At 34.2% G+C, this 16,529-nt stretch overlaps 3 protein-coding genes and 1 pseudogene across 3 annotated transcripts; 2 read left to right on the forward strand and 2 right to left on the reverse strand.

The window, feature by feature from the left end:
- The first annotated feature begins 512 nt into the window (after positions 1–512).
- Positions 513–2,040, forward strand: LOC106305199 (annotated as a pseudogene).
- A 410-nt stretch (positions 2,041–2,450) lies between these two features.
- Positions 2,451–4,048, forward strand: LOC106304580 (alkane hydroxylase MAH1-like). Its single transcript, XM_013740984.1, has one exon. It carries the CDS (start codon positions 2,466–2,468, stop codon positions 4,017–4,019), a length of 1,554 nt encoding a protein of 517 aa, XP_013596438.1. The 5' UTR covers positions 2,451–2,465; the 3' UTR covers positions 4,020–4,048.
- A 1,576-nt stretch (positions 4,049–5,624) lies between these two features.
- Positions 5,625–7,281, reverse strand: LOC106304464 (alkane hydroxylase MAH1). The gene has a single exon (XM_013740871.1). It carries the CDS (start codon positions 7,257–7,259, stop codon positions 5,712–5,714), a length of 1,548 nt encoding a protein of 515 aa, XP_013596325.1. The 5' UTR covers positions 7,260–7,281; the 3' UTR covers positions 5,625–5,711.
- A 4,060-nt stretch (positions 7,282–11,341) lies between these two features.
- LOC106301142 (alkane hydroxylase MAH1-like) lies at positions 11,342–13,117 on the reverse strand. The gene has a single exon (XM_013737470.1). It carries the CDS (start codon positions 12,990–12,992, stop codon positions 11,460–11,462), a length of 1,533 nt encoding a protein of 510 aa, XP_013592924.1. The 5' UTR covers positions 12,993–13,117; the 3' UTR covers positions 11,342–11,459.
- Between the last annotated feature and the right edge of the window lie 3,412 nt (positions 13,118–16,529).

Here is a 16,529-nt window from a genome sequence, read left to right on the forward strand (position 1 = left end):
GTATTTACGTGTAGATTACGAGGAACTCGTTTCGAGGTATTTACGAGGAAATATAGCGACGTCCTTACGTGGAATATTGACGTGGTCTTTACGACGAATAGCTCTACTTCGTCTTTACGACGAAATATATTCCTCGCTAAGTTACGACGAATTAGCGAGGAAATATGTGTTACGACAGACGAGTAACGAGCAAACGCGCTTCCTCGCTAATTCGTCGTAAAGCCTCTTTTACGACGAAATAACGAGGAAAACCGCCCTCGTTAAGATTATATTTTCTTGTAGTGTATCCTCTAAAAAAACAGTTAGATGCATTGAAAACTTATGTACTAGTATCTTCTAATTTATATATGCATTTGTCAGCCTTGCAGTTTGTCATTATAACAAAATTATAGTGCATGCAAAAATAGTTTTCTTGATTGTGCCTTGAAGTGTGTGCTGGTGCAGTGTGCATATAAATTCAGTTCCTTCTACCAGAGGTGTGCGTGTGCATTAATCAAGCGTTTTACTCGAATATGGCTTCAATAAGCTTACTTGAAGCTTCCATTGCCATCCTTTGCTTTCTCATCCTTTTTTACTTGCTCTTCAAGAAACCTCATGACCGGTTCCCTAGAAACTGGCCGGTTGTTGGGATGCTTCATCGTCTGCTCGTGTCGCTCCACCAGCTTTACGACTACGGCGTTGAGATTCTCGAAATCTCTGATTTGACGTTTCTATTCAAGGGACCGCGGTTCTTTGGAATGGATATGTTATTCACGGTTGATCCAGCTAACATTCACCATATAATGAGCTCAAACTTCTCAAATTACATCAAAGGGTCTGATTTTCAAGATGTTTTTGATGTTTTTGGAGACGGCATAATCACGACGGACTCCGAGCTATGGAAGAACCTGAGGAAGTCTTATCAGGCCATGGTCCATCATCAAGAGTTTCAGAGGTTTTCGATGAGTACTATGATAAGTAAACTCAAGGACGGTCTTGTTCCTCTTCTTAATCATTTTGCTGAGGAAGGGACAACTGTGGACTTGCAAGACTTGTTCGGGAGGCTCACTTTCGATACAATCTTAATCCTTATAACCGGTTCTGACCCTAGATCTCTCTCCATTGAAATGCATGAGGATGAATTAGCCAAGGCTCTCGACGATGTTGGAGAAGGAGTTTTGTATAGGCATGTTAAACCAAGATTCATGTGGAAGCTGCAGAACTGGATGGGGCTGGGACAAGAGAAGAAGATGAGCCAAGCTAATGCAACTTTTGACCGTGTGTGCTCCAAATACATATCAGCCAAGAGAGAAGAGATAATCAGATCACAAGGAGTTCTTAATGGAGAAGGTGAGGATCTTTTAACTTCCTTCATGAAGCTAGATACAGCCAAGTACAAGCTCTTGAAACCGAGTGACGATAAATTCCTTAGAGATACTATATTGGCCTTCATTCTAGCAGGAAGAGATACAACTGCCTCAGCTCTCTCTTGGTTCTTCTGGCTTCTCTCCGAAAATCCAATAGTGGTTGCCAAGATTCGTCAAGAGATCATCGACAATGATCTACCAAGAACCACCGGAAATGGACAAGAGAATCTGGACAAGTTGGTGTATTTACAAGCTGCCTTGTTTGAAGCAATGAGACTCTATCCACCAGTTTCCTTCGGGCGCAAGTCTTCTGTCGAATCAGATGTGCTTCCAAGTGGTCATAAAGTCAATGCAAACTCTAAGATTATTATATTTCTTTATGCATTATGCATTAGGGAGTATGAAAGCGGTTTGGGGAGAAGATGCCTTGCAATTCAAGCCAGAGAGATGGATTACTGAGAATGGAGGCCTAAAACATGAACCTTCCTCCAAGTTTTTAGCGTTTAACTCCGGTCCAAGAACTTGTCTAGGTAAGCATTTAGCTATCACTCAAATGAAGACAGTGGTCGTGGAGATATTACAAAACTATGAAGTTAAGGTTATCAAAGGTCAGAAGATTGAACCAGTTCTTGGTTTTATATTGGCAATGAAACATGGACTTAAGGTCACAATTACTAAGAGATCTTCAACATGAAACCATTGATGTATGAAATAAATCATTATTAGTACACATAAACGCAGTTTGTGGGCTCATAGCTGTTGACACAACTACTCAAGCAATAAATTTGGATCATGATATCTAATTTAAGCGCAATGGTCTATTGACATCTATTGCATCTTCCATTTTCATTGCTTCATCATCAAGAAAATTATCATTAATGTATCCGTGTATCTTCAACCGGAAACCGTTAACAATCTTAATTCGTCTAGTTGTCAACATGCGAACACGATTTTTACACATATCTTGAGCGTGAATTCAAAGATTTCATTTCTTCTTATTAAAATGTAATGGAACAATAGACTTTGCAACTTGTCTAGTTGATGTGTGATCATTTGTCTATAAATCAAATCACTTGTTCTTCTCCTTGTGTACCTCAAAAAAAAAAAAAAACCTTTATAATGGCTTCAGTAGGTTTATATGAAGCATTAATAGCTTTCTTCTTTTTTCTCACATTCTGTTTCTTGTTTAACAAGAAACCCTTTAGCTACCTACCCTTCCAGAAAACCCTTAAAAGCTACCCTTGGAATTGGCCGGTTCTCGGTATGCTTCCCGGTGTGCTGGTGAGGCTCCACCGTATATATGACTGCAGCGTCGAGGTTCTCGAGAACTCCAACTTGACGTTCCAGTTCAAGGGCCCATGGTTCTCTGGAATGGATATACTGGTCACCGTTGTTCCAGCTAATATTCATTATATATTGAGCTCAAACTTTTCAAACTACATCAAAGGTCCTGAGTTCCAAGAAATTTTTGAAGCTTATGGAGACGGTATCATCAACTCAGACTCAGAGCTATGGAGGAATCTGAGAAAGTCTTCTCAGGTCATATTCAGCCATCAAAAGTACCAAAGCTTCTCAAAAAGTACTACTCGAAGTAAACTCAAAGACGGTCTCCTACCTCTTCTAAGTCACTTTGCAGATGAAGAGATGGTTGTGGACTTGCAAGACGTGTTCCAGAGATTCATGTTCGACACAACCTTCATTTTCATCACCGGGTCTGATCCTAGAAGTCTCTCTATCGAAATGCCTGAGGTTGAGTTTGCTAAAGCTCTTGATGATGTTGGGGAAGCGATTGTGTATAGGCATATCACACCAAGATTCTTGTGGAAGCTCCAAAAATGGATTGGTATCGGAAGAGAGAAGACGATGATGAAAGCTAATGCCGTTCTTGATCGTGTTTGTGCAAAATATATATCAGCCAAGAGAGAAGAGATAAGATCACAAGAGAATGCTGATGAAGAGAGTGAGGATCTGTTGACATCCCACATAAAGTTAGATGCAAGCAAGTACGAGCTCTTGAATCCTGAAGATGATAAGTTCCTCAGAGACTTCACAGTAGGTTTCATGGTAGCTGGGAGAGATTCAACGGCATGCACGCTCACTTGGTTCTTCTGGATTCTGTCTGAAAACCCTAACGTGTTGTCCAAGATTCTCCAAGAAATCAACGAAAATGTACCAATAACCAGGAGTGACCAAGACAAGTCGTCGTACTTGAACAAGCTGGTGTATCTACATGCAGCATTAAGTGAATCAATGAGGCTGTACCCGCCAATACCATTCGAACGCAAGTCACCAATCAAACCGGATGTGCTTCCCAGCGGGCATAAGGTCAAATCAAATATCAATATTATGATCTTCCTTTACGCTATGGGGAGAATGAAAGACGTGTGGGGAGAAGACGCAAGGGAGTTCAAGCCAGAGAGATGGATTTCAGAGACAGGAGGGTTGAGACATGAGCCTTCTTACAAGTTCTTATCGTTCAATGCCGGTCCAAGAACATGTCTAGGTAAGAATTTAGCTATGGATCTGATGAAGACGGTGATTGTGGAAATATTACAAGCATATGAGATTAATGTCGTTAGTGGACAAAAGATTGAGGCAAAACCTGGTCTTATTCTTCACATGAAGCATGGGCTTAAAGTAACAATTGCTAAGAAATGTTGCAGCTTGGAGTAGAATGCATTTTTTTATGGATTAGAAGGCTAAATAATGGAGTCCAATGCATGGTCCTCGTTAAGTATTTATTAACTATAATAATCTCTTTCACACAATCGTTGATATTATTATCATTTAATATGTTACAGATGTCATACATGTGATCTAAACTTTAAAGGGGCTGTAAACATAATAACGTAATTTCATCAATGACTTCCTTATCAAGGTTACTCCTTCAGTTACTTCAATGATAAAGAAAGCCTTTCAATTAATAAGTGATTTAATTTACACTGTCGAATGTCAATCATGTGATCCTTGTTCATTGGAGATCACATCACACGCTGTTTTCCAGACATCTGCGATATGAAACTGAAGATTTACCTTAATAAAATTTAATTAAACGTGGTGAAACACTATAGACTTTTTTCATGTGTATAAATCCAGTTACTTCTTATTCTTATTCTAATTTACCCTCTATCAAACTTCACTAGTGGCTTCTATCAGCTTATTTGGTTACATGCTTTCTCATCTTTTATTATTTTCTCATCAAGCAACACGTCGGTTACTTGCAAGTCCTAAATAAAGGGTCATGTGAGGAAAATCATAATAGGTTTTGAAATGTCGACAAATTAGTAAGAGGCAATGTACATTTTGAAATAAAATGATATATCATGGATGACTGGTTGAGCTTTTTCTCATTTCTTTAGTTTTATTTATTTTTAAATTATCAAACATAGTCTATCATGATTTAACTTTACTTTTTAAAAGTTAAAGATTACATCAAAACTCTACCAAATTTTTCAATCATGATGTAGCTTTTTATAAAGATAGAACCAAAAACAAAAGAATTTTTTCTATATATTTATTAGGCAAAAATCTTATATAATTTTCATTTAGACTGTGGATTTTTTTTTAAAGAAGAAGACCATCCATGATAAATAAATTATAAATTCATAGATAAATTAATTACTATTTTGATAGTATTTTTACTATATTTATTTTAAAGATTATAGGTAATATTTATTTATTTACTTTTAAATATTTTATAGATTACTAAGTTTTTTAATAACAGAAATTTATTTATATATTACATTAGATAATTAAATAATAGCAAATTTAACAATTTATATTTTGTTTATTCATATACATATTTTAATTCATGAAAAAAAATTATTTATATATACGTCATATATCTTACATTTTATATTTTAAGATATTTACAGCAGAACTTATATATACATCCAGCATAACTAGAGTAAAAAAAATATTTGAAAAAAAAAATCTACAACAATAAATTTATACATACAATCAACTCACATATGTAAGTTTTTAACGCTAGAGTCCAACCAATCATCCACATCAGCATATATATCATAATAATTGAAAGTACAATCTTGTGTTTTTTATAAATTAAAACTCATTATTTATGGAAAGATGATTTATTAAATGAATAAATAAAAACTGAAAGAGAATGGCATAAAAAAATTTTTAATGCTGGCCTGAAATTTAAAAAAATACTGGATAATTTAATTATTCTTTATCCTTTCCAGATTTATATTTATTTTTCTACTCAAAATTTAGAAAATATATTAAAGATTTTTAAATTTAATTTTATTGGATGAACTACTTAAAAAGTGATATGAGATTTCCACAATTAAGGGAGGACAAAGGAAGCATTGACTGTGGATAATATAAGATTATGCTTCCGAAAATTCAGACCAAACATGTCTTAGTGACTGTGACTTTAAGACCATGTTTTGTGTGGAGAATAACAGAAGGAGCTGGTTCGATCTTTTGCCCTTCAACCATCTTAATCTCGTAGTTTTGTATGATTTTCACAGCCACACTCTTCATTTGCGTCAAAGCTACTTCCTTCCCCAAACAAGTTCTTGGACCAGCGTTAAAGGACAAGAACTTATAAGACGGCTCATGTACCGACTTCCCACTCTCAGAAACCCATCTCTCCGGTTTAAACTCCAATGCATCTTCTCCCCAAACCGTTTTCATTCTCCCTAATGAGTAAAGACAGAACAGAATCTTCGAGTTGGCTTCCACTTTGTGTCCGCTCGGAAGAACGTCGGTTTTGGTAGGAGACTTGTGCTGAAAGGGAACCGGTGGATAGAGTCTGAGGGCTTCACAAATTGCACCATGCAGATACAACAACTTCTTTAACTCTTGGGGATTGAATGAATCAGAATCAGAATCATCATCGGTCTTTGTTTTTGGAGATAGAACTGTCTTGATTTCTTGACGAATCTTGGCCATTGCTTCTGGAAACTTAAGGAGAAGCCAGAAGAGCCAAGTGAGTCCAGATCCTGTGGTGTCTCGCCCCGCTAACATGAAGGTCAAGATCGTGTCTCTAAGGAATCTGTCGTCACTAGGATCCAACAGCTTGTACTTGGTGGTTTCCAAGTTCATGTAAGACGTCAGCAAATCTCGAGAAGCAGGAGGAGGAGAATCCATATTTGTGATGACCTCATCTCTCTTTGAAGCTATGTACTTGGAGCAAACACGATCAAAAGTGGCACGAGCCTTCGTCATCTTCTTCTCATCTCCTAAACCAATGAAGCTTTCCATCTTCCACAAGATCTCCGGCTTGACGTGTCTGAAGAATATGGCTTCCTCTGCATCGTCTAAAGCTCTCGCAAACTCTATTTCCGGCATCTCAACCGAGAGACAACCTGGATCATACCCGGTCGCTAAAACACACGTAGTGTCGAACGTGAACCGTTGGAAAACATCTTCCAAGTTCACAACGAGTTTCTCTTTAGCGACATGGTCAAGAAGTGGGACAAGCCCTTTCTCTAGCTTACTCATGCTTGTAGCTAATGAAAACCTTTGAAACTCAGGATGCATCATCATGCTTTGAGCTGACTTCCTCAGATCCTTCCACAGCTCTGAATCGGCGTTGAAAATCCCATCTCCCAAAACGTCGAATAGCTTCTTGAACTCGGGACCTTTAGGGTAGTTTGAGAAGTTTGAGCTCATGATGTGGTGGATGTTAGAAGGATCAACCGTCACCAACATGTCGAGGCCCGCGTAACACGGGCCTTTGCAAAAGTAGGTTAAGTTTGTGACCTCGAGAATCTCGGTTATGAAGTCGTAAACACGGTGGATTTCGACGAGTAAACCAGGAATCATACCGAGGAAAGGCCAGTTTGTGGGACATAGACGGTGAGGTTTCTTATTGATCAAGAAATGTCTAAAGAGGAAAAAGCAAAGGAAAGCAATGGAGATTTCAAACAAGCTTAGGAAAGCCATTAGAGATGAATTAAAGGGTCTTTTTCTTGTTATTAGATATACTAAATGGCTGCTTGGTTCTAGATTATATATAAGAATTAAGCATTGTCTTTGTGCGTCTTTTTGAAACTGGTGAATGGTGATGTGTCTCTTCAGTAATATGATAAGATGGAATAAAATATTGTTTCTTTGGTAAGTTATGTCCTCTTTTGCTTGTTTGGTATTTGCATGTTTGTCGTAAGTCAAAATATCTTGTGTAAAAACAGTGTATGTTACGTATATAATATCCATTCAGTTATCTATTTTAGTATAGCAACAAATATTACTGAATCATGCATTTTAAAATACAGTTCACATACATAACGTGTTGTTTGATTTGTTTTAACATACACTTATTAGATAGTCTTTCGGGGAGTCTTTTTTGGGTCAAATACACTAGATACAGTGCCGTGCTCAACTATTAAAGGGCCTAAGGCAAAATTAACAAAAGCGTTATTTATCACAATTGTTATATAAAATATGCAAACAATTATGATAAAGTTTATACAAATCACTGTATTTGTAAATAATATGAATAGTTTTATAAAAATATATGAGTATTTATTAGTGTTATTAAAAACAAGATATTTCTTTTGAAAAGCACACATTTAATAAACTAAAAAAGATTAATCAGTATTTAATATTAAAAGTTAGCTGTTCAGATTAAATAATATATCTCGAATATTTTTAAATAAGTTAATTTAATCCACACTAATAACTTAGAAATTTATAAAAGAATGAAAACCAATTAGTTACACTATAAAACTAGAAATGAGCAAAAGTTAAATATAAAAATAAATAAAACAACCAAAAGGAACAAACTCTAACTAAATAACCCTTATAAATGTATGGGAAGTTATAGCTTAAAAACATAAACTCTGAAACAAAGTCACAGTATATAACCAAGCGATCCATTAAGCTAATTATATTTGAGAAATAGGAGCCCTTGAATTTGATAAATCTTGTGGGGTCCTGAGGCATTTGCCTCTTTTGTAATACAGTAGGCACTACTCTGACTAGATAATCTAGATTCTCATCTATACTCTGAAAACGCGAGAATTTTGTAGGTTGCCGAGCAGATGCCTAGCTTAGTTGCAGATAATAAAATACATCTACAAACTATATTTTTTTTACTTCAAATCCACAAATTTTTTCCTTAAAATCAACTAATGCTAAAAAAAACAGTTTAATTTTTATGCATTGGATAGTTAGCATGTCGTGATTTACATCCCATAGATATTAAATTTAACTAAAATAATCATATTTTGATTTAATTCTTCATATTTTGATTTAATTCAATAAATATCATTGTCTAATTAACTAGAAACCTTTTAATAACTTTATTAAATAATACCATTTCAAACAAAATTGTATGCATGTATCTCTTTATATGCTCAACTAATTTTTTAAAATGTTAAGAAATATGAAAATATCATATGCACGTATCTCTTGATTGTTCGTATTTTTAGAAACAATTTTTTTATGAACAAGTTTTAGTAACAAATATGTTGACTAGCTCCCTCGGTTACTACTTTTCAAATTTTGAAATCTGCAATGGATTGGTTAAATGTACAGATTAATATTAACAAATATACCATAATAATGAAGATTTTATACTTTTTATTAAAAAAATATTTTCTAATAAAATTGAAACGTTAGTTGTCAGCCTTTCCTATTATTCTAAAATGTTCAACATGATTATATCCAATATAAGCTACCATAACAAGATTTTGGCTACTTCAAATATTATATAACATGTATTGCAATAGCATGATTAATCTTACTTCTATATAATTAGCATATGAAAACATGTTTATATAAGCCACTAATATCTTGTTCCCCAAAAGCGAGTTCCCCACCAGCTGTAAAATTTGTCAATTTTTAATGCATTTACCTATTCAAAATAAAGTGCATAGCTCTTGTAGAAGGATCAACCGTGACCAACATGTCGAGGCCCGCATAACACGGGCCTTTGCAAAAGTAGGCTAAGTTTGTGACCTCGAGAATCTCGGTTATGAAGTCGTAAACACGGTGGAGTTCGACAAGCAAACCAGGGATCACACAGAGGAAAGGCCAGTTTGTGGGACACAGACGGTGAGGTTTCTTACTGATCAAGAAATGTCTAAAGAGGAAAAAGCAAAAGAAAGCAATGGAGATTTCAAACAAGCTTATGAAAGCCATTAGAGATCAATTAAAGGGTCCTTTTTCTTGTTATTAGATATACTAAATGGCTTCTTGGTTCCAGATTATATATTAGAATTAAGCATTGCCTTCGTGCATCTTTTTGAAACTGGTGATGTGTCTGCATCGCCTGAATAAGTGAATGATAAGATGGAATAAAATATTATTTTTTGGTAACTGTGTCCTCTTTTGTTTGTTTGCTATTTGCAGGTTTGTCGGAAGTCAAAATATCTTCTGTAAAACAGTGTATGTTACATATATATATTACCCATTCAGTTATAACTATTTTAGTTTAGCAACAAATATTACTGGATCATGCATTTTAAATACAGTTCACATACACTAAGGGGGTGTATTGAATGTGACATTTGAAGTAATTTGATTTTTAATGAGTTTGTAGATGATTGCAGGAGAATTAAAAAATTTGGTGTGATTTTTGTTAAAACACTCTAGAATCTCATCTAAAACAGTGAGATTTGGATTTTTATTTTTATAACTAAGGAACTCCTCGCAAACACTCTAGAAACAATTAAAATACTCTAAAATCTTCAACTTAAATTTTGTTCAATAACACTGAATTTTAAAGTATTTTTTAAAATTCATGTTTGAATAACAGTGGATTTGTCATTTTAATACAAATCACTTGAAACTCTCGGTTGAATACACCTCCTAATAGTCTTTTTGGATCAAATACAGATCTAGATTCTCATCTATATTCTGAAAATACGAGAATTTTGTAGGTTGCGGATGCAGATGCCTAGCTTGATTGCAGATAATAAAATACATCAACAAACTATTTTTTACTTAAAATCAACTAATATTTCAAAAAAAAAATTATTTGTTCTGCATTGGATGGCATGTCGTGATTAATCCCATAAATTTTAAAATTAACTAAAATAATCATATTGTCATTTAATTCAATAAATATCATTGTCTAATTAACTAGGAAGCTTTTGATAACTTTCTTAAAAAAATACCATTTCAAAAAAAATCATATGCATGTATCTCTTTATATGCTCAAATTTTTTTTTTTAAATGTTAAGAAATATGAAAGAATCATATGCATGTAGCTCTTTATAGATTGTTCTTATTTTTAGTAACATCTTTTGTGAACAAGTTTTAGTAACAAATATGTTGACTAGCTCTCTCGGTTACTACTTTTCAAATTTGAAATCTGCAATGGACTGGTTAAATGTACAGATTAATATTAACAAATATACCATAATAATGAAGATTTTATACTTTTTATAATAAAAATATTTCTAATCAAATTTAAACGTTAGTTGTCAGCCTTTCCTATTATTCTAAAATGTTCAACATGATTATATATCCAATATAAGCTACGATAAAAAGATTTTGGCTACTTCAAATATTATATAACCTGTATTGCAATAGCATGATTAATCTTACTTCTATATAATTAGCATATGAAAACATGTTCATATAAGCCACTAATATATTGTTCCCCAGAAGCGCGAGTTCCCCACCAGCTGTAAAATCTTACCTATTCAAAATAAATTGCTTAGCTCTTGTAGCTCGTCCTTTCTGTGTAGGCAAATAAATGCAACACATGAAACACGACTATGTTCGACGCTCGAGCAAAGCATCGAGGAAGAGAGGACCAAAGTAAGCGACAAACTATAAAAAATAAAGTAAGTTAGGTTGAATAAAATAAGTTTATATGAAGAAAATACAAGTAAACTAAAGTGAATATGGTTCTATTGCTATAAGTATAATTATATCCTCTTTTTAACCACAGGAAGAAAATTTTCTATAGATTCTATAAATTTTAGTATATGATTTGATTTGCACTAAAATAATATTATGGATCCGGAACTTTTTCCCACATCCATATATTTTACTCAAAATTACAAAACTACCAATAATTTCTGAAATAATTATATTTTATTAGATAACAATCAAGCTGACATGAGATTTCCATATTTCATGAGAGGACAAGGAAATAATTACGTCAACTGTCCACGTTTCTAGTCATAACATTCAGACCAAACATCTCTTAGAAACCGTGACTTTAAGACCATGCTTCATGTGGAGAATAATAGAAGGAGCTGGCTCGACTTTGTGCCCTTCAACGACCTTAATATCATAGTTTTGTATGATTTTCACAGCCACTGTCTTCATTTGCATCATAGCCACTTCTTTCCCTAGACAAGTTCTTGGACCTGCGTTAAATGATAAGAACTTATAAGATGGCTCATGTACTGACGTTCCATTCTCAGTAATCCATCTCTCCGGTTTAAATTCCAATGCATCTTCTCCCCAAACCGACTTCATTCTCCCTAATGAATAGAGACAGAACAAAATCTTTGAGCCGGCATCGACTTTGTGTCCGCTTGGAAGAACGTCGGTTTTAGTTGGAGACTTGTGTTGGAAGGGAACAGGTGGATAGAGCCTTAGGGCTTCACAAATTGCACCATGTAAATAAACTAACTTCTTCAGCTCCTGGGGATTGAATGAACCATAATCATCAGTCTTGGTTCTTGGAGATATATTTTTGTTGATTTCTTGAAGAATCTTGGTTATTGCTTCTTCGTTCTTACATAGAAGCCAGAAGAACCAAGTGAGTGCTGAACCTGTGGTGTCTCTACCCGCTAACATGAAGCTCAAGACCGTGTCCCTAAGGAACCTGTCATCATTAGGATTCAACAACTTGTACTTGGTCGTGTCCACATTCAAGTAAGACGTCAGCAAATCTTTACAACCAATATTATTAGTCCCACGGCTTATCTCATCTCTCTTGGAAGATATGCACTTAAAGCAAGCACGGTCCAGAATGTTGTGAGCTCTTTTCAGCTTCAACTCATCTCCAAGCCCAAACAATCTTTGTATCTTCCACACCATCTCCGGCTTGACATGTCTGTAGAAAATAGCTTCCTCGGCATCGTCTAAAGCTCTTGCGAATTCTATTTCTGGCATCCCAACCGAGAGACAACCTGGATCATACCCGGTCGCTAAAACAAAGGTAGTGTCGAACGTGAATCTTTGGAAAATATCTTCCAAGTCCACAACGAGTTTCTCTTTAGCAACATGGTCAAGAAGTGGGACAAGCCCTTTCTCTAGCTTACTCAAGCTTGTAGCTATTGAAAAGCTTTGAAACTCTGGATTCATCATCATGCTTTGAGCTGATTTCCTCAGATCCTTCCACAGCTCTGAATCTACGTTGAAAATCCCATCTCCCAAAACGTCGAATAGCTTCTTGAACTCGGTCCCTTTAGGGTAGTTAGAGAAGTTTGAGCTCATAATGTGGTGGATATTAGCAGGATCGACAGTGAACAACATGTCAAGGCCCCCTAAAAAGGGGCCTTTGAAAAGATAGTTTAAGTTCCCATGCTCAAGAACCTCGGTTATAAAGTCATAAACACGAGGGATCTCAAGGATCAAACCGGGAAGCATACCAAGGAACGGCCAGTTTGTGAGAAAGGAGGGGTGAGGTTTCTTGCTGATCAAGAAAATTTGAAAGATGAGGAAACAAAAGAAAGCAATTGAGATATCAAGTAAACTTACCAAAGCCATTATGGAGAAATTTTAAAATAGAGATATCACACTAAAGGGGAAGGTTGAGATAAAGGATGAATATGTTGGAGATAAGATACCACATTCAAAATATGAAAGGGACTTAAATAAAATATAAAGGATTTGAGACACTCTACTAACCGCCATCTACTAACCGCCAGCAGAATAAAAACTAGAAAACCTCGTGTTTAATGTGTTTCCTTTCAAATTGATTAAATGTCAGTGTCTCAGCAATCATAACACGAGAGATCTTACTTATCTTTAACGTGATTATGTCCTCTTTTGTTTGTTTGGTATTGTAGCTTTATGCATGTCAAATCTTTCGAAAATCAATGGTCCAGGGCATGCGACGTATTACTATAATTGTTAAGTAAAAGATAACTTCCAGCTGCGTTTGTCTAACCAATATGGGAGCATTGTATATTAATAATTGTTAATTTTGTTTGGTAATTTAAAAAAATTATGTACAAAAATTATTTGAATATATATGGGAGCTTTGTATATATATATATATATATATTCTAAATATATTTAGTTAATTTGTAACTTATTTTATCTTTCTCTAAATATTTTTACTAAATTTATGTTAGAGTATTTTATATTTTTATTTCTATTTTGTAAAAAATAATATATAGTACAGTTAATACATCAAAAGGGTTATTAATTGTTGACAAAATAGTAATTCATACACCAAACTCAAGAAATATATTTACAGTTTCTATCACATAGTTTTTATTGCAAATTACATTAAATAATAACTTTTATCTTCACTCAATTATCATACTACATATCGCCAATGGAAGCCTTAGACGGTTATACAAATCCATGTTCAAAAGAATAGTCAGTTAAAAAGGTTTTTAACCGTTAGCACTGAAACATCATCATTTTTTTTAGAAATTTATTGCGTGCCGTCACGTGTCGGTGAAGCCTGCAAACAATGAAATTACTGATCCTTATTTGGTGATTTTGAAGAATGGTGTTTAAATTTTTGTAGGATCCGCGCGTCAGTAAGACTCATATTTTGTCAAAAAACCTTCCTAAGAACTTTGGGATGTTCATGCTTGGGATGTTCATGTTCTCAAAGCATGATTATTGAGAGGTTCTTAGAGCGAGGTTCTTAGCAGAATATAATAACCCGTCTCTTAACTTTTAATTAAAAAAGTTAAGAACCTTCTCTTAAAACTCTTATTTAAAAGCCGATTCTTTGTTTTTTTAGTTAAAAGTTAAGAGACGGGTTCTTATATTCCGATAAGAATTTTGTCCTAGGAACCTCCCAATAATCATGTTCTCGGTTCCTTTAACGGAAGAAATTGTATGTGATGTCATTATTGCCGCTTTAACAATGTTAGGTTTTTGCTGCAAGAAAAAAAAACAGGTGTCCACAGAATTCGACTCAATCTATGCCGTTTGTAATAATTGATCTAAAAGGAACAATAATTGAACTGTTGGGACCGTGTAGGTGGTGGTGATTGATGCTACTGATGTGTACCGACTTTTGAGCTATTATCTACTTTGGCATATATTTTTTATTTTTGGTCAAATCTACTTTGGCATATTCATGGATAGTTTTTTCGTGTCTTATATGTCTCCACGCCTCCTCCATACATTTTCTTTTCTCAAAACTTTTTTAAGTACAAATTAACATTATGAGAAAATAACGTTATATTAGCATAGTTTCAATGTGACAATCATCGTATCTTATATATTTATACTTTCAACGTTTATGATTAATTTTTTTTTTTTTGACATCGCGTTTATGATTAATTAACAATTATCGAAAAATTTATCATTTATATACTGGTATTTAAAGCTTCTCTTAGTTTATATGTGTGATTGCTAACATTTTCAGCTATTTAATGTAAAAACTATACAAATCTGTTAGCTTCCAGAACATTTTGAAAGAGAAATACTAATACAATATCTAAACAATAAAATAGAAAAATAAGAAAGTTAAAATTTAAAACATTGAGAAATTATGATGACAAATGTTATTGGTCGTTGTATTTTAATGGATTTGAAAATCCGAACTAAATTTAGTGTTATTGGTTCTATTATTTTCAAATCTGTATTAAAATCATGTGTTATTGGTTTAATGATTCATAAATTCTATATCAAATCAAGTGTTATTCAATCGTACGGATTTACTAATAAATTTGATTTTATAATGGATTTGAATGGATTTTTTTGGATTTTTTTGTTAAAAATATAAAGATTCAAATCCGAAAGAAAACCTCCGGATTTGTAAATACTAATCCGAAAAAATTTAAAAATCAGCATATTTTATTTGGATTTATAAATACTACATGGATTTCTAAATCAATCAAAATACATAAACCAATAACACCTCCTTAGTAGTTCAAAATTTTGTAAATATTGCATTTTAATTAACTAATTGATTTTTTAAATGTATAAATAATATTTTAGTCCGAAATAATCAAACTAAATCTTAGCAGTGGCATGTTTAGCCCAGTACCAAGACTCGCGTGACCCATAATTGTGGCTGGACATTTCATTTCATATGTCGATGGGTCTGTTATTGCTAGCTAATTTGATTTCCTAAGCTAAAACAAACCGCCTAAAACCCTAATCCTAATCGGCGAACATCCTTACCGGCGAACCATCCTAATCCCGATCGCGAAACCTTACATTCCGATCCTTGTTTGCAATCTGTTCCCGATCAGCTTCACCTCAAGGCGTTCCTGATCCTAGCTCAGACGATCTCGGTTTGTTCAACCTCAGCTCGCAAACAAGATACCTGTTCGCGTCCTGACCTAAAACTGCTCGCGTTCCCGAAGGACAGCTTGCATCCAACGATCCAGCTCGCGACAACATCAGCTCGCGTTCCGATCAGTTCCAGCTCGCGGTTCATCTCTTTGGTGGTCCATTCAACCCTACTTGAGGTTAAGGTAATTCGAAACATTAAAGAGAACCCATAATCGAATTTGATTGTTTGATAAGAATCGAAACCATAAAAACTACAAACCCTAATAGTATGATCTAACGTTGAAATCAAAACCATAGGGTAATAGATCAAAACCACAATGAGTAAATCGAAGCTCATAATCCTAAGTTCGATACCCCAAACCCTAATCGAGATTGATTGTTTGATCAATTAAAATCGAAACCTTAATGGTTTTGAATCTCAAAACCCCAATGATCTAAGATCAAAATCGAAACCCTAATATCCATGATCCTAATACTAAAACACATTCTATTTTATAAACCCTAATTCGAAATCAAATTGATTGATTGAATGAATTAAAATCGAAACTCTAATCTAATGCTTTGAATCGAAATTGATTGTTTGAATGATTGTATGTTTGGATATAGTATGCTAGCCTTGATTAATTAAATATATATTGAATTTGATCACATAGAAATCGATTGCTAGGATTCATAATCTCATTCTTGAATTTGGTTGTTTGAATTGATAAAACCGATTGAATAATTTTCAAATTGAAGTCGTATTGATTGTTCGATCAAAACCCTGATTTCTTGAAATTAAAATCGAATACTATCTTGTTTGATTGATTAAAA

Source organism: Brassica oleracea, chromosome C7 (genome assembly GCF_000695525.1).
Source record: "Brassica oleracea var. oleracea cultivar TO1000 chromosome C7, BOL, whole genome shotgun sequence".
Classification (NCBI taxonomy): Eukaryota; Viridiplantae; Streptophyta; class Magnoliopsida; order Brassicales; family Brassicaceae; genus Brassica; species Brassica oleracea.